This window comes from Rattus norvegicus, chromosome 1 (genome assembly GCF_021556685.1).
Source record: "Rattus norvegicus strain SHRSP/BbbUtx chromosome 1, alternate assembly SHRSP_T2T, whole genome shotgun sequence".
NCBI lineage: Eukaryota > Metazoa > Chordata > Mammalia > Rodentia > Muridae > Rattus > Rattus norvegicus.
Window position 1 is genome coordinate 190,777,311 of NC_141534.1, and position 23,226 is coordinate 190,800,536.

The 23,226-nt window shown below is 45.1% G+C and overlaps 1 protein-coding gene across 19 annotated transcripts in view; it reads right to left on the reverse strand.

The window, feature by feature from the left end:
• The window catches only part of Arhgap17 (Rho GTPase activating protein 17), an 89,238-nt gene that overhangs the window by 33,026 nt on the left and 32,986 nt on the right, over window positions 1–23,226 (reverse strand). For 13 of the 19 annotated variants that reach the window (XR_015638174.1, XR_015638171.1, XR_015638172.1 and 10 more), the window contains 8 exon segments: window positions 17,198–17,237; window positions 13,370–13,474; window positions 9,855–9,928; window positions 8,184–8,295; window positions 7,889–7,965; window positions 5,102–5,213; window positions 2,000–2,068; window positions 1,762–1,843 (listed from right to left, as the gene is read on the reverse strand). Coding sequence is in view for 10 of the 19 variants with exons in the window: in XM_087586609.1 (XP_087442735.1) it covers window positions 1,762–1,843; window positions 2,000–2,068; window positions 5,102–5,213; window positions 7,889–7,965; window positions 8,184–8,295; window positions 9,855–9,928; window positions 13,370–13,474; window positions 17,198–17,237 (671 nt within the window). In the remaining 9 variants the exon portion in view is untranslated. 19 annotated transcript variants of the gene reach the window in all.

Consider the following 23,226-nt stretch of genomic DNA (forward strand, 5'->3'; position numbering starts at 1 on the left):
AGGGCTAAAGAGAGGTTAAGTACACAGATGGGTGGAGGTCAGGGAGACAGCCTGCAGCCAGAGAGGACTTGGCCTGGGACAGAGCCATGCTCCTCACATCCCAGCACTCCCTCTTCCAGACTAGACTCTCCTCTGCTCCCACCCACAACTTTCTGTTTCTCTGGGGAAGAACACTGAATGAGGGTGACTAAGAAATCCAATTTCTTGCTTATGTTAATATTCAACTCTTCCCAACATAGCTCTCACCATTCAAAGACTAGAATGACATCTGCATCTTACCCATACAGGGCCCAACCAGCAGTGGACATATCAAACACACATTCTCAATGCTCTGAACTTGACAGCAGTAGTCTGTCCCTTGGGAAGATGAGCAGTTGCTGCTGACACAGTGTATCCTCCAGGAACTGGGACAGTGGGGGAGTCAGGAAACAAGGTCATGCAGCCTGTCATACAAAGGATGGCCCAGGACTGAGACCCTGCACTGCACCTGCCACTGCTCAAGACCCGATCCACTCAGTCAGGCCGGGGGAGCTCTCACCCTCTAGTGCAATGCATCTAGGCATCCAGGCACTCATTGGGGCTTCCTAAACCTTAGGGGCAGACATGGAATTCTCTAGAGGACCAGCTACCCACACAGTGGTGAACACATGCATTTGCCCCCTTGCCACTATCAGCACCTGGTCAGATCCTCTTGCTTTACAAACCCAATGCTCCACAGAGAATGTAAGCTCCAAGTGTCTATGCACCAAGCAAATGCACAGTCAACTCTCAGCTCTCTGAGGGCCGTCAGTCAACAATTGCAGACTAAAAGTATCTGGAAAGGTTGTGGGTATACAGAGCATTTGCCTTCCACTTGCCTACTACAGGGAAAAAGAGAAAGAAAAAGAAACTGGAAAAGGCTGATCTGTACCGAATATGTAGAGACCTTCATTTTCTTGTTATTATTTCCAAAATAATGCAAGCTAACAACGTTCTTTATTAAGTACTTGAGCTATAATAGACATTATAAGTCGTTTAGAGGTTAAAGGGTGCATGTGTGGAAGGTGTTGACAAACACTATTCTGCTTTACATAAGGGATTTGGAAGTCTGGAACTTTTGTTCTAGAGAGCCAACCCCTCACAGACACCAAGGGACAAATGCAGTCCAACTCAAAGATGACAGGATCAACAGCTTCTGCCCACATCTGCTGATAACTATTCTAATGGTAAATCACAGAGAAGCAATAGCAAGAGCTGAGACTGGGTGCAGGCTTTAAACATCCAACTTAAAAGTAAACAGCACTGGTGGACAAAGGGTTATGTGCTTCAGAAGAGCTGGTAAGAGCAGGGACTGTAAACACGGAAGGTTAGAGAGAGGCTGCCACGGCCTTGTGAGCTATCTCAGTGACTGATGTGGCATCAAGGGCTGGGCTATCATACTCTTCCTTGGTAAGTCTGGAACACTTTCTCTAGAACAGATGGATGCTCCCTATGGAACCGACTGGAAAGGGTAATGAGATGGCAGAGATTTTCAAACCTGTGGAAGAAGCAGAGAGGCTGTTTTTCTTCAATGGAAGGTGTCAGAAGTGCGATGCTCCATTAGTGTGTTAATTTGAGTTTGGAAGAAATTAGAGAATGCAGCAAGAAAGATGAAATTATACTGAGAAATGCTAAGCAGAGAGGCTTCGTCCCAAGGAAAGGCATGCAAAGGAGCCAGGGTAAGAGAACAGGGCAGGGGGGCAGTGCAAGAGGAGGCGTCAAGAGACACGTGGGTTACATTACCTTGATGGGCGCGCATTTCGGGAAGGGCCTTTTCTAAGACTGCTAATGCTTTTCTATGGTAATCTGCTTGGGCTTCTAATAACTGAGAACAGACCCACATTCAAAAACAAAAGTAACGTTAGCATTGGATGGACACAGACACAGTGGTTGAGCAAAACTAAAAATGAACTCTTTCAAAAAGGCTTAAATGGTTCAACTTTTATAACGTGTCAGCATTCAGTCAAGGGAAGGTGCTTACCGTCACAAAGAACTTGCCGTATTCCCCTTCTTTGGCCATGAAGTTGTACATGTCTGCTGCAAGTTGATCCTGGGGAGAAGATGCATCATCATTGTGAAAGTAGTGCCTGAGAACAACCTCTGGGATTTCTCAGGTCAAATGAAAGGGATGACAAAAGCCACAGGTGAAATGCCTGGTGACCAAGTGACAACTGTGCACTGAAGCAGAAAGCTTTCCCCCCTCCCTGACAGGGACATGGCCCAGTAGACAGGCCCTTGCCTCACAAAGATAAGGATTTGAGGGCAACTGAGCATGGTGCATACATCTGTAAGTCCAGCACTCCTACTGCGAGACGGTAGCCCAGACAGAAGACTCTGGAAGCTTGTGGACCACCTCGCTTTGGCTACACAGTGGTAAACAACAGAACCTGCCTCAGACAAAGTGGAAGGGAAGGACCAACACGCAAGGGTGTCCACTGACCTCCCCACACATACCAAAAAAGAAAGGAGAAGGAGGCACCATCAAGTAATATGAGGACTTATTCAGAAATGCACATTAGGAGCAACTAATATCCATTTAGAATAAATGAGAAAACAAGAAAGTAGGTTTCCTAAGCTCTCACACTGTTCCTAACAAAATGAGGGGAAAAAATAATGAACAGTCAAATACGAAACACGGACTAAAGCTGGGGACAACCTGGGCCATCCAACGTGCTGGGATATGTGGGTTGTGTACATTCGAGGGTCAAAAAACTGTTAAGCATGGAACTTGTGGAGTTAAGGGAGAGCTACAAACCCACTGTGCATAGTGTGTCTTTCTTCCTTTTTTTCTTTTCCTTTTTTTCCTTTTTGGAGACAGGATCTCACTATGTAGCTCAGCTGTAGATCAGGCTGGCCTCAAACTCACCCTCCTTTGCCTCTGGAGAGCTGGGATTAAAGGCCCAGCCCACTTAAGGACAGTGTTTCTAAGGAATTATATGCCAACAAAGGGGAAGATTACAGTAAGTTCATTCATCAGTACATGGAAAGAACTGAGCAATGCAGAGTGGGCTGAGTGTAGGAAAGAAGATTCTGTCTGTGAGACACTTGCCCCAGTTCCCAGAGACAAATGCCTCCCTTTGGTTGTGTTTGTAGACATATGCCACTCTAAACATACCAAACTGCTAGTGTCGATTACTCATTTTTTTTAAAGATTTATTCATTTATTATATATAAGTACACTGTAGCTGTTTTCAGATACACCAGAAGAGGGCATCGGATCTCTTTACAGATGGTTGTGAGCCACCATGTGGTTGCTGGGAATTGAACTCAGGACCTCTGGAAGAGCAGTTGGGTGCTCTTAACCGCTGAGCCATCCCTCCAGCCCCCCAATTACTCATTTCTAACAATTTTTTACTTATTTATTTTTATGTGCATTGGTGTTTTGCCTGCATGTATGTGTGAGGATGTCAGTCAGATCTTGGAGTTACAGGCAGTTGTGATTTGCCATGCATGTGCTGGGATTTGAACATGGGTCCTCTGGAGGTACAGTTAATACTCTAAACTGCTGAGCCACTCTCCAGACCCTGCTAGTGTCATTTAAATATGACTTTTCCATACTTTGCTTGTCTCTTTCTCTGAGTTAGTCTCATGTAGCTACAGTCATCTCAAGCCTGTAGCCAATGGTGCCCTTGAACTTCTGACCCCCTTGCTTTCCAGCTCTCAAGTGCTAGCATTACTACCCCAGCCTGTGTGGTTCTGGGACTGGGCCCAGAGCTCTGTGCATCCCAAGCCAGCACTGTGCCTACTAAGCTGAACATCATCCTTTATGAACACAAAAACTACGATATACCTCTGTGAGGTATGTTTCCCTTTTTACCTATTGTATTCAGTATTCAACAACAGCTTAGAAAGCATCAATTGCTATCGAAAAGGAGGGATTGTAATGCGGCCTGAAAAAACCAAAAGAGGCCCAACACATCTAGGAGGAAAAGAACAGTTTTGGAAAAAACAAGGATCATCAGGAAAAAAAGTTGAAGCTCCTACAATTCACAAAGAACTTGTTTCTTAACCACATTTCAAAGCATTTGATAAGTGTCCATCTATTTACCCGGCTAGACCTGAGGAGAATAATACCATTCAATCATCTAATCAGTATGGAATTCATAAACCAACTGTTGTAGAAACTTAAAAAAAAATCCTGCCTGGCATGGTAGAGTATGATTTTAATATTAGCATTTGGGATTAAGAGCCAGGCAGAGATAAGTTCTAGGATAACCAGGGCTACAATAACAAGACCCTGTTTCAAAAAAAAAAAAAAAAAAAAAAAAAAGCCCACAACCAAACCCAAATAACAAAACCTTTCGTTACTAAAGTAAATATGACCAATTTACTATACAATATAATAGATGCCATGTTTATCATTAGAACACCTATACTATTAAACTGCTCTGTCTTCATGCACACCACATGAGAGCATCAGATCTCATTACGGATGGTTGTGAGCCACCATGTGGTTGCTGGGAATTGAACTCAGGACCTCTGGAAGAGCAGTCAGTGCTCTTAACTGCTGAGCCATCTCTCCAGTCCTGTCATATCATTTTAGTTACAACTTTATGCCCAGTTGAGTTCTCTTTAAACTTCCCATTTGCATTCTGTAAATTTATTTTAGTTGTTCTTAGGTGCATGTATATGAATGTGTTGTGCATGATATGAACATTTGAGTGCAGGTGCCTGCAGAGGCCAGAAGAGGGTGTTTAAATTGTCTAAAGCTTGAGCTTCAAGTGGTTGTGAGCCAACCAATGTGGGTCCTCTGTAAGAGCAATATGCATTCAGACCCCACTTGGATTTTTAAAACTGTTATTTTTTTATTGTAAAATAATCTATAGAATTAGAAAATAAAACTATTTTTCGGGGTTGGGGATTTAGCTCAGTGGTAGAGCGCTTGCCTAGCAAGCACAAGGCCCTGGGTTCGGTCCCCAGCTCTGAAAAAAAGAAAAAAAACAAAACAAAACTATTTTTCAGTATCACTCATAATATTCTGATATGAAGTAGGAAAAACACTGATGAATTTATAACAGACCTTATACCCATCTTACAGAAAACAGCAGATGGCTCAAAGTGTACCCAGACAGGGGATTCCCACCTTGCACTGCTCGACTTTATTTCCAGCTTCATCCATCTCTTCCTTTAGGGTATCTATTTTAGATGGAAGTCCCTGAAAGTTGGTTCCTGAAGACTTGTGTGCTTGGTTCCATCTGCAAAACAAAGGAAGAGCCAGACTGAGAGGAGCTACAAAAATTCAACCAGGATTCAGGACTGGAGAGAGCTCCTTCCTGCAGCCTGACTCCCTTGGGATGGGAGCTGATTCCCAGGAGGCCTTTTTTTAAAAAAACAAAACAAAACAAAACAAAACAAAACAAAACCCCTTATGCTCAGGCTCTAGAATTGAACTACCAGTGTCTCCACAAGGCAGGACTTCTGTAGGACTGGGGGTAGCATAACCAAGCACACTTTGTGTCATGCAAACACCACTGCTGGGACACAATGGAACCTCTGGGGAAACTGTATTTCAGGGTTCAATCAGGAAATCCTTGCCAAGAAGCACCCTCCTCCTGACTTGATCTGGAATGTTCGCTATACTCTGAGAACACGTCCCTGCTCCTGATGCACCTTTCTACCCCTTGAGACCTGGGACTGCTTCTAGCAGTAAAAGCTAGAACTTCACTGCAACTATGGAAACATTTCAGATACACATAGCAACAGTGGTGGGGCAGATGAGAGTAATGGATCTGTAACATTATTTTTGGTTTTCAAATATGCTTCAGTTTGAATACAGATGACTGGCCTCATTGAAAATCTAAACATAGATACTATGCAGACACAGCATGAAAACACACACTAGCAACCTGTTCCCTGCCCCACAATTGCCATCTTTCCTCACTCCCCACTCCCAGTGTGATACACAGAATGTTTCCCATGAAGCAAACAGCCAGTGCTGAGTTTGAGGAGAGCACAGAATTTGGAGTGTGACATTTGTGTGAAGAGCAGTTCCATCTTCTGTAGCTGTGTGACTTGGGAGACTAATCACCGCCTAGGTTGTCTCACGTTAGGTGAAGCTGATGAATAAATACTGTCTACCCTGTAGTACTAGGACAGGGAGTAAAAGAGGAGGCAAGCAGGTGAGCACGGCAGCGCACACCTTTACTCCCAGCATTCAGGAGGCAGAGGCAGGCCGATCTCCGTGAGTCTGAGGCCACCTTGATGTGCATAGTGACTTCCAGGACAGCTAGAGGTGTATGTATGACCCCATCTCACAACCAAAAAGGAGGGGATAGGCACAGTCCTCTACAGTGCACACATAACAGGTACTCACTGCATTAGGTACCATCTTCCTTCAAGGAGAGCAGAGCCACAGGAACAAGAACAAGCACATGAGCATGCGACCACTGCAGTCTCTAACACCCACCTCGGTCAACTAAGCAAGTGTGACAGCAGACATACAGTAAGAGTCCATGTTGGATAGCCTCTGTTTGAGATGCTGATGCCTGATAAACATCTGTATTTTCCTTAGCCAAGCACAGTGAGGGACACACATGACCTCACCAAATTAACTGGTACACATTCTTCTTCCAAGCAAAAATGCACGTATTAGGGCATACTCCCTGGTCTGCCTGTCATGCAGGGTTGTAGACACACATGTATACATGACAAGGACACAGCAGAAGCCTCTGTCAGAGTACTAGTCCCAGCACCTGCTATCTCTAGGGGATGGAGTAAATCATACAGCCAGCATGTGGGGTCCCAGCCTGTCTGTGAAACAGTTCTCTTCACAGAAGCACAAGGTGTTTGTACCAGCTCCATCCTGGCCTTTCCAGCTGACTGCAAGGGAGCTCTGCACTAAGTGGGAAGCAAGCAGTATTTGCTGAAAATAAAGAGGAGGAGACAGAGAGGGATCAGTGGGAGAGTCAAATAGTGCACGAAGATCGACGCCTGGCATGCCACGTCACACTGGCTTGACGACTGTACCTCTTGTCATTTCTTAAACCAGACAGTTACACCGAATACTGAGCAGCCGATTTATACATTTAATGGGCTGACATGTTTTCTCCTTCGCCCACACCCCTGTGGTGTGTGATGATGGAGAGATGGTTCAGCGGTGTCTGAGAAACAGAAGAAACACAGCAGCGCCAGAAACATGTGCTCCAGAGTAGGGGTTCCTCTTCAAGGCACTCTGGCAGAGACTGTCTCACCCCACAGAGCCACGGTCCCAGAAAAACTCACCAAGACTGGGTTTATATCTAAGTTTTCAATGGAGCATGCATACACTGACTATGGCTCTCTCCATCTACTAATTCATACTGTTGCAGTACTGGGAAGGGATCTAGGTTCTCTCTCTGCATGACAGGCAAATGCTTACCTTGGACCACATCTGCTTTGTGCTGTGACAGCAGAGTGAGGTGGGTTATGTTGAGCAAATCTGGAGCACAAGTTAAACATATTCACTGCCTGGCCTTTATCAGAGTGTGTTGGCCACTATGATGCACTCGAGAAAGGACTGGGCTATAGGTCCTCTCTGTTTCTGTTTCCATGTACGACAGGATAAAGCATGTAAATTATGGCTAAAATAAGGGCAGAGCTGTGGGGCGGCAGGCCTGCCTGGGTCACAGGTGCTCCACTATAACATTCCTTGAATGGATCAACAGCCATGGTCCTGATTCTTCTGAGTTCATGAGTCCTTCCCTTTCTTGACCATGGAGGGTTTAAGACGTGGTGGTGAGACTCTCATAAGCTGGTAAGACCATAGATCTATCATCCCTCAACTCCAGTGTTTTGAGAACTGTTAGACCCATCCTTCTCCTAGTAATACATTTTCCTAGGAGTAACACAAATTCTGCTGTAATTCCTCACTACTCTCTCACCACCACCTTACCTTGCTCTGACTGAATCCCAGTCCAGCACCAATCTAGCAAGCTGTTTCCTTTGCTTTTGGATGTTGGGAATCTCCACCTGGAAGGAAAAGACAGATCACACAGATAAACCTGGAGATTTTAGCCAGATTCTTCAGAGAGCAATTACTTCTTTACAAAAGTTTTCTTTTAGACACAGACTTCCCTCATTTCCCCGAATCGGTCTACATTAAAGCCGCGGATTACCATTACACAGGAACACACTAGCCGACTACGGACTGACTTCTGCCAGGCCGGGCGGGCAGCACGAGCACCCACCTCCGCTATGCCGTAGAGAGGGTCCATGATCTCCTTCTCCACAAAGACCTCATGCTGAGAGAGTTCAAAAGCCAGCTGATTCTCAGCATCCCCACAGGTTTCCAGCATCTTCCTTCAGGGATAAGACAGCAAACAATAGCCATGCACTGGTTAAACCGAGCTGCCATGAGGCTACATTCTGCCATAATGGATACAGCAGAGCGCTACCCAAGAAAACCTTTACACTGTTTTGCATGTGTGCTATCACCTAAAATACAAGCCCGGATTGGGCTTTAAAGGTGAAATGAATGGAGACAGGTGGTTTACGGATGTAGTTCCTGCCTAGAGTGCATGAGGTTCTGGGTTCCAACCTGCAAACAGGAGGCTGAAGGGAAGGAGGAACCAACTGTCTCTGGCATGTACTTAACGTGGGTGGAAATAAAGTGTGAACAGTGAGATCATAACTTAAACAAGAATTAGGTTCTCAAGTTAGGTGAGAAGAGTGTTCTCAAAATACCCTGAAAAATCTTAACATGTGCCAAGGTCACTCCTTACACGTGGTTTTGTATCCTCGTGAGTCTAGCCTTAGAGGTGCTACCTCCAAAGTCAACACGGACAATCCAAAGGTTACCATGTACCAATGTGGGTTCCTCCCCAGCACCATAAAAACAGGGTACTTGACAGCAGACGAGGCAGCTGACTAACACTACATGCCATGAGCACTGTGCTACTGAACATCATTCTTCCTTCTTATTTTCCTTAAACACACAGCTGATGTAACCCCAAATACAAGCGCGAATGCGTGACTCCACGGGCTTTGCCCACCCTTCTGCCCTTCTTTTCCACTGTGTCCCTCCAGCCCTCCATGGAAAGGGTGTGGTGTGCTGAGGGGTGGCTGTCCTGTCAGACCTAAGCTGGAGAGTTTGCTTACAGTCTGTGCTCTGCAGCCGTGTGCTCTCAGGCAGCTCCTTACCTTTTCCTTGTGTGCTAAAGAACATGAGCATGTATCCTGCCTACTGCCTCGGTTGTTTTGAAGGCTAAGAGAGCTAATACTTAGCATTCAGCAATGGCTTGTACACAGCATCACTGCTGTGATGTCATTGAGGAAAATAACATTAGTACAAGGAAACAAAGATGGAAACCTGTATGGGTTTCAAAGCAAAAAACTTTGTGTGTGTGTGTGTGTGTGACAAGCATTCCAGTTACCTAGATACAATTATTATGCATCATATCTTAGACTAATTAATATACAATTATTTATGGGTCAATTAAAATAAAAATATATTTAAAAAGAAAATAAAGTAGGCTTGACACTTTTAAGTTAAAACAACACCAAATAAGCCACATAATTTAGGAAATGTATTCATTTGAGAACACCACCTTCCATGCTTTGGTGGCCACACTTGTAGTGACACTGAAGGACTGGGACTGGCCAGTACTAACTGTGAGCCTACCCACTGGCATGGGGAGGTACACGTTCATGTTCAAGCATGGAGAACATGACTGAGCCTTGTGCTTGGCTAAGCTCCTAGTAGAGTAGTTCCTTCCCAGCATCACAGCCCTGAGGTATCCCTCCCCAAGGTCTAAGCTGCTCCCTGACGAAAGAGCCTTCAGTACATGCTTCCAACTGCTACAGTGGCTGCCCACCTCCCCCGGGCTCCAGGCCGAGGGCTCTCCAGAAGCACCACTTACCCCAAGAGAGACTCTTCCAGCTGGGCTGAAGCTTCCTGCATGTTCTGGGCGAGAGCTGTCAGAGGAAGCTTTTTCTAGAAGGCAAAGACAAGGTGGCTTCTTATGTGTGGTTTCCCAGTCATTCTCACTGTCTGCTTCAGGTCATTCTGGGTACCTTGCCCTCCAGGCAATCTGTACCAGGAAGAGGATTGCCCCTGTGGCTGTCCTTTAACTAAATTAACTTCAGATGCCTCACACATAGGGGCATGCTCCCACTTGGGGTGTGCTTACCGGGGTCCAGCAGCTGCTGCTGCTGCTGTTACTAATTAATCAGGTGAACAGAGACTGAGTATGCTTGTCTGAAATCTTGGGACTAGTGTTTCAGGTTTTTAAGACTTTGGAATAGGTACACTGTCTTTACTGGCTGAGAATCCCTAACTTGAAAATCCAAAATGTATAATGGTCCAAAGTCTGTGTTTAAAAAGTTTCTGATTTCAGACCATTTTGGATTTCAGATTTTGTTTTATTTTTTAATTAAAATTTAAAATTATTAAAAATAATCCATTTACTTGGGTGGGGGTGCCTATACCAGTGCAAAGGTAGAAGCCAGAGGACAACTTATGGGTCAATTCTCTCCGTCTACCCTGTTGGCTTCTGGAATTGAACTCAGGTTATCAAGCGTGAAGGAAGCACCTTTACCAGCTGAGCCATCTTGGCAGCCATGAGCCATCTCATGTGTCCCAAGCTGGCCTTGACTCACCATTTGCAATCATGGGTGACTTTACTGTTTCCACATCCCAGAGTGCTAGAATTATGGGCAGGTACTGTCACACTCAGTCTGTGTGATGTTGGGGACTGAAACTGGAGCTTGGTGCATGCCAGGCCAACACTCTATGAAAGCTAGAGCCTCAGCCTCTGGATTCCAGAGTTTCAGATTATGTTTCATGCATAGACCTTGCTCTTTACATATCATAAATAACTGTAATAAAATGCTCAACTGCAAAATGTTGGCTAGAACATTCTTAACTTGGGTCTTGATTTGGCTATAATCTTAAAATATAGTTTTAAATACCTAAAAATATCTAAACAAGTTTTGTGGTGTTTTAAGCATGAAACTAATCCTTTTCCTATCAGAGATTTGTTCTTAATCATCAACAGGATCATCTAACCAGGGAACTCAGACGCAGAGGTGAAGTGACTGGCGCGGAAGTGCAGACCTTGGTACAAATGAGCAACACTAGTGAGCCCCTGTACACCACTGGCTGGCATCACCTCAGAGTGCACGCTGAAGAGGCCTGGAAAGTAACAAGGAGGATGCTTCTAATGAAGACGACGCTGCTAATGAAAGCGTGATGCTTTCCTTCTGAAAAGCCATGTCATTTGCCTCCCCAGTGAAAAGGGCACTTATGTCAGACACCACCTATCATCTAACTTCCCTGCATGCACTGGCTTGTGCCACTTGGAGGACTTCTATCCAGGAAAGTACCAACAGTGGTGGCTCAGGAGGAGGGATGGGGTCTGGAACAAACTATGCTCATGTTCTTTTGTACATTCTGAATTAAAGTTATCCATGAGGCTGGAGAGATGGCTCAGCAGTTAAAAGCACTTGCTACTCTTCCAGAGGACCTGGGTTTCATTCCCAGCACCCAGAAGGAGACCACAGCTGGCTGCCATGCTTTCACAACAGAAAGCTCTGAGCATAACTGAGGATAAGTCACAGTTTAGGTGAGCTCCTTTCAAAGAGATGAAATGTAAGATACACATAGCAATCCAGAGAGCCAGACGTCATGCAATTCTAGAACTCCATGAGTCCCTGAGGGAAAATCACCAAGAACCTATTTTAATCAGTACCTGACTCAATAGCCTTGACCCTGTTTCCAGGCATACATAAACAAGGGAAGTCTGCTGAACAAATGAGCTCATTAACAAAGATGTATCTAGCCACACTGAAATTCCCTCCACAAGGAAAGAAAGACCCAGCTTTCCAGGGGTGAACAGCTCTACCATCCATCATCAGGAGGAACTGAAAAGCTCTTCACTGGTGACATATGTGCCAACTACACAGAAGGCCAGCTGAGCTCTTAAAGGCCTACTTCACGGGCTCTGCTATGTACACGGAGGCTCTGAGCTGAGGAGGCTGCTGCTCCAGCTCTCTTCCCACCCTTTCTTGCTTCCTCCCAGGTGGTGGAGCTACTGCTGCTCCCTCGGGAGCTCTACTCGTGTTTCCTGGAGCCTGCCTCCGCCTGTTATATGCTCTCCTGAGGACTCCTAATCGTTCTCAACACTGTCATGGCAACACTGTCATGTCTCTCCTCAGAGTCTTTTCTTTGGCACATTTGCTTGAGGTTTTAGGGGAAATCTAAGTCATCAAACATTGCAGAAACTAGGATGAAGCTCCTTGCTCCTACTGCTGGCACGTTCCCTCCACCAGCCACTCTCCAGTCTACAGGTCAGGCACTGAGCCCTCAGGAAGCCCACCTGACTTTGCTCTCTGTTCTCACAGCCCACCCTATGCATGTTTTATTCACCATGCCATTTTATAATTATCCACTAGTGGCACCCCTCACACAACCAGGACACAAGCACTCTTATATCTCGAGCGCTCAAGCACAGTAGGTATTTGATAAAAATTCAGTTTGTTTTTAATGAAGAGGTGTGGCAGTTTATCTCAAAGCAGACATCAAAAACAACAGGACATGGCTGCCAGTATTATATTTAGGGACCATTGGGTATTATGTGGCTGGACCCAGTGGGAATGAGAGGAAGGAACAAAGAACCCTGCTGAGGCAAAAAGGGATTGGAATACAAAGAGTTTAAATCATGCTAAGTGTATTCCAGGCCCTGGCAACCAGCAGAGCCCCTTAAGAGGTCCCATCAGCTTTTGGGGCACCTCTGGTGTCCAGCTCTGCCAGCAGCACCACAGAATATGCAGTTTCCCACTTTGGCAATGACTCTGACAAACAGACGGAAAACTGACTAGAAAGGATGGAAACTTAGAGACAGGAAATGTGGTTCAGAAAGGAAACAAGATGACAGCTCAGACAGCTCAGGTATTTATGATAAGCAGGTCTCACCTTGAGGAGAAGGGAGGGATGAGGCAGGGGTGAGGAATTTTAAAGACACCCACAATGAGAAACACAGGGCTAACCAGCAAGACAGCTACAGGAGGACCGAGATAAAGGTGAAAGGTCAGCAGAGCAGAAGCCGGGCTAGAACAAGAACAGTGGGGACAGAACCAATGACATCTGTCTCTGAGGGACAGACCAAAGCAAGCATTCCAGGACACACAGGTGTATGCAAATGCCCACTAGATTTACACAACTGCAGAATCCTAACTATTACAAAATAGAGGGAGAACTTTGTGGTCAGGTACCTGTAATTAACTGTGGGAAACTCAAAGGGTGACACAGTTATTTGCATACTAGCCCGTCCTTCTTCGGTGTCTGGTGATTATCAAAGCAGCAACCCTAACTAGCTTCATGACGTGCTACTGAACTGCCGCTGTAATATGGCTCTGAGGCGAATCTGATACTCACATGTCTCCTCTCAGCATCGGTGCCATGCTGACCTTGGAAGCAGGCTATCAAACGCTTATGTGAATGGTGGCACATTGACCGCACAGTGTCCAGTCGACGTTCAATCTGTCAACGCAGAGACAAAAGAGCAATTTTCAGGCCTTAGAAAGAAATTCAGCTTTCTCCATGTGTGGTGTGTGCATGGAGGTAGGAAAAGCAAGCTGCAATGAAAATTCTCAGCTCTTGGGTGTTGACAGACAGCTCCTATTCATACCACAGTTCTTACTGCTGACACACAATGGTCCTGGGTTGCAGGAGGTTGTCCTGTACACTGTGGTGTGTGTTTAGTGGCATCTCTGGCCTCTACGTACTAGATGTAAGTAGCACCCCACGCCCCAAGATGTCATCTCCAGGAAAGCACACAGCTAGCCTCCAAAGCTGAATCTGTTTAGGTTAAGGGACAATTGTGTCTACATTTATGAGGCCAAGTAGTGGCAGTTAGAGCACCAGCAAAGCTCTAGTCCAATCAAACCAACTCCTACCTACTGCCACGGGGGACAAGTCAATAGGGACAGCAGAAGCACAGATAATTGGGTCTTCCACACACAGGGCAATAGACCCAAAATCCAGGTGGCACAGCCAAAACAGAATCAGTATAAAAACCTTCTTCCATATTAAGTTTGGGGTAGGTTTTTGTTTCTCTTTTAATGAGGCCCCCACAGCAAAATGGATACCTAGCAGTAGGGAACACTGGCCTAGGAACCCACACATCCTGAATAGCCTCTCAAAATAAGACTGCTGGAATATAGCTGTTTATGGCAAAGAGGGCTGCTTGTTACAGGAAGGAATGCCAAAAATGTGAGTTCTGATGACTCATGCAGAGTGAGAGCCAGTCCTCAGGGATGCTTTCCATTTTAATGAGAAATCAGCAAAATCAAAACAGAATGCGTTGTGGCCCCTAGTTGCTTTGTGCCTGTTTCTCAAAGGTACCTGGACACAGGGAGCGTCTCTTCAGACCCACACCCCAGTCACCAGACTATGACCCGCAGGCAGGCTGACACTCAGGAGCACATGCCATAGCACCCCATCTACAGTGGCCACATGGCAGAGCATTAGAAAACTAACAGTCTCTGGATGCCTTAAGAGCAAATGACACCCAGAATCCCGGAACTTCTCATCAACACACCAACTCCATGAGGGCAAGAGCCCTGTCTGTCTGGTTCACTGGTCCCCCAAGGGCCTGGCTCACTATCTGCCACAGGTCTCTTGACTATGTTAGACAAGTACTGAGTACTCTTCTGTGCCAGATATTAGAAAAGCAACAGAGAAGACATTCTGGTCTCCATCTGCTGCAGTTCACAGTCTCCTGGTGCAACACTATGCCATTAAAATAAAAGGCAGCTCTGGCAGAAAGAGATCAGAGAAGGTAGTGTCACCTCAGAGACAGGCCAGCAACACAAACCTGGTGGCCTGTAGTGGTGATCAGAGCAGCTTGAAACAAACCTGTCTCTCAGGCTCCATTGTCAAGATGCACCACAATTTTGTCCATTCCCTCATTAGCCCGCCTTCATTAGTCTCTCCCCATGGGGCAGAAAATGCCAGCAACTTCACTGGAGTCTAGTGGAAACTGAGGCACTGGGGGATTAACTTAATCCTAGGCCACAGGGTCAGCCCTGGCAGTAGAGTTAGCACCAGAACCTACTATTTTGGAGGGTTTTGTTGTTGTTGTTCTTTTCCTTCAAGTTAAAAACAGCAGAAGAGAGAGAGAGAGAGAGAGAGAGAGAGAGAGAGAGAGAGAGAGAGAGAGAGATTGATTGTGTAAATACCTGTGGCAGTTATGAAGACAGCAAAGAAAGGTCTGTATTATCAAAGTAGGGTATTCCAGAGGGGACAAAGCTTTCACACCCCACAGACAATGAAGACAGCTCTTCTCCAACTACAAGGGTCTCGCCTCAGAACATCAAGGGTTAAATGTGATGATGTAAGTACTGTGGCAAGACAGCACGAAAACATGAAAACCGAGCTGGAGCTAAAGTGCACAAACAGCACTTCAGGAAGGAAGTGGACTTAAACAAGTGCCCTGAACTAACAAGGGCCAAGAATGTACACAGATCTTTGTTTTGTAGGCTGGCCTTGAACTTAGAATCTGCCTACCTTTAAAAAAAAAAGTTTTTTTAAAAAAAAATACTAGACTGTAGGTGTGGCTCAAAGCAGAAGAGATCTTAGATTGCTCTTGGTTCAATCCCCAGCACTAGAACCAAAACCCAAAACAACCCCCAGACCCAGTCCCCAGATCCATGGATGGATTTGGACATCTGTAACATTTAGCCAACCATGGACCAAAAACCTTCAAAAGAAAACTTCTGTAAGACCATGTGCAGAGTTCTCATTGCTGTTCCCTAAACAGCCCAGCATGAGGACTATGCACACAGCACAAACATCGAGTTGGGCACTGCAAATAACCAAGAAGAGATGAGGCTGGACTGATGCTCGGGGCAGACCACTTTCCTACTTTGTGCAAAGGCCTGTGGTTTTCAGCACAACAGTAAGCAAATAAACAAATAAAGATGTTATCAAAAGGATGTGTGCAAGCTAAATTCCAACACTGTACTGTTAGTATGAGGATATCTAGAATGAATCTGTCAGTGCAGGTGGCTGACACAATTCAGGATGTTTGACAGGCTATGATGGAGGGAAACTCTTTTCTGACTTATGCCAGCTCCTTTCTCCACAGGAAGGAATGGACAGACTCGTAGGGCCAAACTCTTGGTCTTCAGAGCCACACTTCATTAGCCAGACTGCTGTATAGGTTAAGGAAGCACAAGGCAGGCAGGCAGGACATACTGCTTAACAAAGACTCCATGCAGCTGGGCTTCACCCTCCCTCAGCCTTTTGCAGTGGGTGGAGATGTGAACAGAAATGAAACATATAAAGGCTCCACTGTCTTCTCCAAGACCAAAGTCAGGGAAACGTCTTGACAGATGAACAGAGTAGCCCTGGCCAAAGTGTCCTGGCAGGAAACGGAAGGAAGGTCTGAAGTGAGGACACAGAGTGTCCCAGGCCTCTGGTTGGCTGTGGTACATCTGCTATGTTACTATGGCCTAAGCTTCTAAAGACCCAAGCAGGCCAGAGTTGTGAAGAAAGAGCATGAGCAGGAGAGAGAGCTTTAGGTTGGAGCCACTGGGGCTTCTAAGCAATGGGCAGGACCTGTCCTGCAGTCTCAAGGGCAGTATCCCAGCAGTGTATCAGAGTGCTAGCCTGCCCCGAGTCTGTGACCGGGCCCTACCCATCCCAACACCTGGCACTTGAGAGCAAGAGTAGCACCATCTGTACTCCATAACATGACAGAAAGTTTCAGATCCCCTTCCTTTCACAACCCCACTCCATGCGTCTCTTTCCCCACAAAAACCCATGCTAATTCAGTTATGCTGTTCCACCCAGGAAAGAGGAAGTGAAATGTCTCACAAGCTCCAAGTCTCCTGTGTCTGTTTCACCCCAGGGCCCATGTCTGCCCTTAGTGGTCTCTGGTGCTGGGGTCTGAACCCAGGGCTTGTGTGTGTATGGTAGATGGCGCTTTACCAGAGTTGCCACCAGCCCCAGACTTAAATCATTTGTTTTCACTCCACATCTTTAAAGAAATTATTTTAAGACATGAGAGGCACAGGTACACAATTCCAACTCAGGGGAGGCTAAAGCAGTAGGACTGTTGAGTTCAAGGTTTGGAAGGACTACAGAATGAGTTTGAGGCCAGCCTGGACAATACAGTAAGGCCCTGTCATAGAGCACATGCCCAGCATGCATGGAGATTGGGATGGGATCCTTAGTCAGGGGGAAAATGTATTTTGTTACCTGTAGCAGATCTTCACTGAGGACTTCTGTCTTCTCAGCTCTATGGGGAAAAAAATGAAGTTCAGAATTAGCCATGTAGAAAAAGTAATCTGTGAATCTTAAAAATGGTTAATGGGATTTTTAACAAAACAGGCAGGAAGAAATTTTTATCACAGGGCAATGTAAGCAAAACCAAAGGAAAACAAACAGGCTGAACGACAACCAACACAAGATGTGGCTGGAGCCTGCTGCCGAGGACCACCCACAGTCTTTCTCCAGTGCTAGCCACACAGCATTCTAGACCGACTCTGTGTGTATGGAGTACAACCCTAACTTACAGAGGTGTACCCAGGCCACGCTTTGAGAAACAACTCCTTTCTGTAGACTTAACTTCAGAACCTAAAATGATCAGTTAAATTTCCACAGCCAGACCTATGGAGAAAAACTGGTCCTAAATCTGTGAAACGTAGACACCTCGTCACAGTAGAAAGCATTCCTTTCTTTAATTTCAAATGGAAAGGAAGGCATTTCCCAGCTTTCTCTCTGCAATGCTTAGATCAACTTTACTAGATTTGCTGAACTTCATAGAGACCAGAATGTAGCCAGCTATTGGAAGCAGGGCACATATGTATAGGCTGCTGGTGTCCAAAGCTGAAGAAAACTGCCCAGAGACCTAATTGCTAAGGGTGTTTGCCATTATTAGGAAGGTGGCCATTTAATAGATTGGGCCTAGTTGAAAAAGATAGGTCATCTGGCACACTCTGAGTTAAGATTTCCTGTCTCTGTGGTTTCGGACCATGAAGTGACCTGGCTTGTTTGCTGTTTTCCCATGACATTCTGTGCAACAACAGGCTCAAAGTGACACAGCCAAGCAACCATGGACCAAAACCTCTGGAGCCAGCAGCCCAAAAACCCTTTCTTCCTTAATTGCTAGACATGGATACAGTGTGTGCATGTGTATGCGTGTTTATGCATGTGTGTACGTTTCCAAGTGTGTGAAAGCTCATGTGTACACCTACATGTGTGTAGGTAGATATGCATGTGAAACCTAGAGGTTGATGCCTGGTGTCTTCCTCAATTGCTCTCTATCTTATATCCTGAAGCAGTGACTGCCACTTGAAGCCAGAGCTTACCAACCCAACTAATCTAGCCATCTTGTGCTGAGGACCCCATGTCAGGCCACCATATTTACCTGCTTTTTCACCTGAGTGCTGGGGACCTGAGGTCTGTCCCTCACAATCTCATGGCAAGCACTTTACCCACTAAGCCATCTCACAAGCCACCCTGTCCTCAAGTGCCAAGTACTTGTCACAAGCGGAGAATGCTTTTCTCTGCAGTTCATAGGGCTGCTTATTGACATATAAAACCCCAAATTACTAAAGTCTAAAGTGTTATTTTGGACTTGTGGTTAACTAGTGATTTGAGAAGCTGTTTGTGATACCTAACCTACCAAATTTCCATTAAAAATGAACAAGGAGAGTTTTAAGGAGAGAGAAAAGCCGAATAGTTAGGAGAGGCCCAAACGGACTAGAAACCTGAGGCCCTCCTGAAGACAAGATCTCATCATGTAACACTATCTGGCCTGTAACTCACTCTGTAGACCACAGTGGCCTCAATTCAGAAATCCACCTGCCTCTGCCTCCCAAATATACTGAGCCTAAAGGTGTGTGCCACACACCTAGAAGAAATGATTTTTTTTAACAAACTATGGTAGAATGCAGGGCTGCATAATCTTAGGCCTAAACTAATACAAGAGAAGAAAAAGCTGTTTAGCCAAAATATGAGGGGGACCCTTAGAATAACCTGGACACCCCACCCAGAGCAGCGCCACCTGTAGGCAAGGGAGAGAAGTGTTGAGCCCCCCAACCTACACTTACAGAGGTGGCATGGTTATCAAAATGGGCATTGTTACACAAGATGCCAGCACCAGGTGCCACATAGTGCCCCAGTTAAACTGGAGATGCCTAGAGGAGTGGCTTGCTTACCAGATTCTGCAGGTCAACACAGACCAGGCCTCCCCAGGCCAGAGGAGCAGAGGCCAGGAGAGCCAAGGTCCCATTGCACAGAAGTAGAGCTCTAAACTCTGTGAGGGAATTCCACAGCAGCAGATACGTGCCCTCTGAGTCTTACCTTGAGTAGCCAACACTGGTAATCATGCCAGCCAGGGAAGTGTGGCAGGGGCCCACTGACCAGGAGATGAAACTCACACTCCAGAAGGAAGCCTGAACTTCCTCACGAGAGACTCACAGACCCATGGAAGCACCTGATACCTCATGCCCCTCACCAACAGCCACAACCCTCCTCTAGTGAAGGGCCATCCTGGATTGTATAACCTTTTGTTTCTTGTCTAATCAGGGCCCAGAAATCCGCACAGGACCTTGTAAGCTTCTGTGTGAACCCACTTCAATTCTGAAGCTGCTCAGTCCCTTGGCCTAGCAAACATTCTCACAAGTCTAAGGGAAGAGAATAAAAGTGAAGAGCAAAGCTGTCGGCTTACAGCAGGGAAACCTAACACATAACCAGCAGAGGGAACTTGTTCTACGGTCCCACTGTGGGCACAAGAGGCAGCGTCAAGGCACACTTTAGCAGGTCCAGGAGAACTGGCTGTGTGCAGTTTTTCCCAATTCCTGTTCACTGACCTCCTATGGGGGCCTTGAGATAGAATATTAGGGCTAGAGTACAGCTCAGAAATAAAACATGGTCATCTAGGACTGAAAGGAGAAAACCAGAAAAACAAATATAATGCAACCACCTGATTGCCTTTTAAATCTTTGGTTGTTTTATATTTTTTGTTTTGTTTTTTTGAGACAGAATCTCATGTAGCCCAGGTTGGCCTTATTATGTAGTTAGTATGACCTTGAATTTCTGGTTCTTCTGCTTACACCCCCTAAGCACTGAACTGTGGAGGTATACTATCATACCGGCCTTTTTAGAACTCTGTCATCAGACTGGAGAGACGGCTGTGTTAACAGCACTAACTGCTCTTCCAGAGGTCCTGAGATCAATTCCCAGCAACCATATGGTGGTTCACAACCACCTGTAATGAGATCTGATGCCCTCTTCTGGTGTGTCTGAAGACAGCTACAGTGTACTCACATAAAATAAATCATAAAAATGTAAACAAATTGAATGTTGAGAATTTTGAGATCTAGGCTTAAGATTTGTAAGTTTGTAAACACAGTAATATAATAGCCAAAATAAAATTAATATAAACAAAAAGCAAGTAATAACCTAAAAAAAACCCTAAAAACCTTTTTACTGAGCTGCAAACTAGTTTTAATAACTTAGATATCAAATGGTAATATGGCCAAAAATTATACCATGACTGTATTGGAAGGGAGAGGTCCTACGAGTCCTCTAATCAAAGAATAACGGCTTATACATATTGCTTATTAAACACAGATATAAGTAGCCGCCAGAAGAAATGGCTATAACCCTTCCTAGCTGCTACTGGAGAATGTACTATACTCACGTGTATACAGTCCACCCTCCCATCTGTGTGTGTGTGTGTGTGTGTGTGTGTGTGTGTGTGTGTGTGCTGTGTTATGGATCAGATTCAGGGCTTTGAAATTAGACAATTTATCAATAAACTGTAACCCTCACCCAAAATGTGTGTGAAGGAGGCAGAGGTAGAGGTCAGGTGTGTTCTTTGACCTCCACCTTATTTTTTTGGATGGGAGCTATCAGATTCTGCCAGACTGGCTGGCCTGCAATCCCCACCTCCACAACACTGGGCGTGAGCCACTGCACTTGGCTTTTTCCATATGGGTGCTGGGGAAATCAAACTCAGAACTTCATGCTTACATAGCAAGTGCTTTAAAGACTGAGCCATCTCAACAGCTCACCTACCCAACATTTTAAAATCAGCGTGTTACTTACATTTTTACACCATGAGCCTTATATGGTTAGAATTACCTGTTACTTAAGGCAATGGGTATAATAACTATTAATCTCTACAAAAGCTGAGTACCAAAATACTTAAACCCTCAAAGTGCCTAAGACAGAAAGACAATCTACAGTATTAGTATCCTTTCTCAAATTAACTTTTGCTTTAATCATTATTTTAAATTAATCATTGGTTCATATTTAGAAGTTGGACTGTAGAGATAGCTCAGAGGTTAAGAACAGAGGTCTGAGTTCAATTCCCCCATAACCACCTAAAACGCCAGTTCCAGGAAATCCGATAGCCTCTTCTGACCTCGGTACCAGACATGTACATGATACACGGATATAACATATATGCAAAACCACTCACACACATAAAATAAAAATAAATGACTGAATTAAGATACACCTGACCTGTAAAGGTTCTGGAAGCCAAGAAATACAATGATATTACATTCAACTGTTAACAACATACTGTTTAAAATGAATCTGCCTGGTTTTGCCTTTGTGGATATTTCTTACTACATTTCCATAATTGCTTTTAGAAAACAAATCACTATGGATCTTAATCAGATACTGGGGGGGGTCACTGAAATTATTAAAAATTAGGAAACGTTCTTTTAAATTGCTAACTCCTGATTGTGGCGTGTAATTGGCAAATGGGTAGCTCTATCCACAGAGATTCTCTGCTGGCCTCTGCTACTATCTACCTCAGTTGAGAATTACTACTGTCCTCACCACCAGGTATGGTCCCAATGACCTGGCCTGCCCTCTTCATGGTGATGGTCCACAGCTCTCTATGCTCAACTGCCGTTCATTTGTATATGTTGGTGACTATCACATGTGTGTATAAGATGCTTAAATTTTACTTATACTACCCTAAGGTACATCCTCCCTGGCTCCTTCATGGCTCTTTCCGATTTCCTAACAGTCTCCTTTCTATTTTTAGCAACTACTTTTAAAGTACTCATCTTTACTAGAAGTGTAAAATTCCTACCAGAGAAAGGCTGGCAATTCTTCAGAATACTGCCAAGGTGCACAGTCTGTAAGGAGTAAATCCAGTATAAAAGCTTGTTGGACTTCCTACGTTGTACTACATCTATTGACTATAGTGCTTTTCCACAAGGTGAACATGACTGATTTTAACTTGCTAGAACAAAGAATGGGACAATGGATTGAACTAAGACACCTAAGATGGGAATAAAAACAACAGTACAAGACAAGCCAATTGTAAAATGTTTGCTAAGCAAGAGTTTTGAGTCAGACATCTTGCTACAGACTTCAACTCTGCACTGTTAGAGCCTCTTTGTGTCTGGTGTTCTGTGCTTCAGAGTACACTCCAGAGTTTCCTGTCCATAACTTGGAGAACAATAGCACTCAGGAAGGAACCTCCCACTTGCCATGTCACTCTGAGACTTGTTGTTTCCTAAGCAGGCCACTTTGCTGTCCCACAAAGCAGTCACATATGGCTTGTTCTACACAGAATGTTTGCTTTCCTTCATTTATTTATTTATTTATTTGGGGAGAGGGGGTAGAGAGGGAGAGGGAGAGGAGAGAGATGCATATGTGCACATGTATATGGAAGCCAGAAAGGCCTTCAGGTGTCCTCTAACACTCTCTTGAGACCTGGTCTCTTACTTAACCTGGAGGTCAGTGTTTTGGTTGGGTGGCTGGCAATTAATAGGTCTCTGTTCCCTGCTGCAGGAGTTACAGATGTATGTGAGTGCGGGGGGATTCAAACCAAGGTCATGTTGAACACTATTCCACCCCCAACCTACCACCACCTCCCCAGGCAGGATTTTTCTTATAGTTTTTCTAAAGCCCTAAGAGTTCTCTCTGGAATTCTCAGGATCTGAGAGCAGTGCTGTGGGTGCCTTCACATGCTTACCTATCTCTGGATGAGGTCTGGGAACATTCAGCCCTCCAGTTATGTTTCATTCAGTTCACTTACTGTGCAAAGAGAAAACCTAAGTATTTCCAAACTGGATAATTCAACTTATACAAGCAGAGTTTTGTAGTGCTCAGAGTAGTGCACAGCAGCCTCAAAGGGAAACTCTAGCTGGTATGACAATCCTCACACGCAATCATGGGCTGACTTACAGCAAAGCTAATGTCATGGTGGCAGCCACACACCAAGTGCCACTGTTGTAAACCCCCGTGCTGTC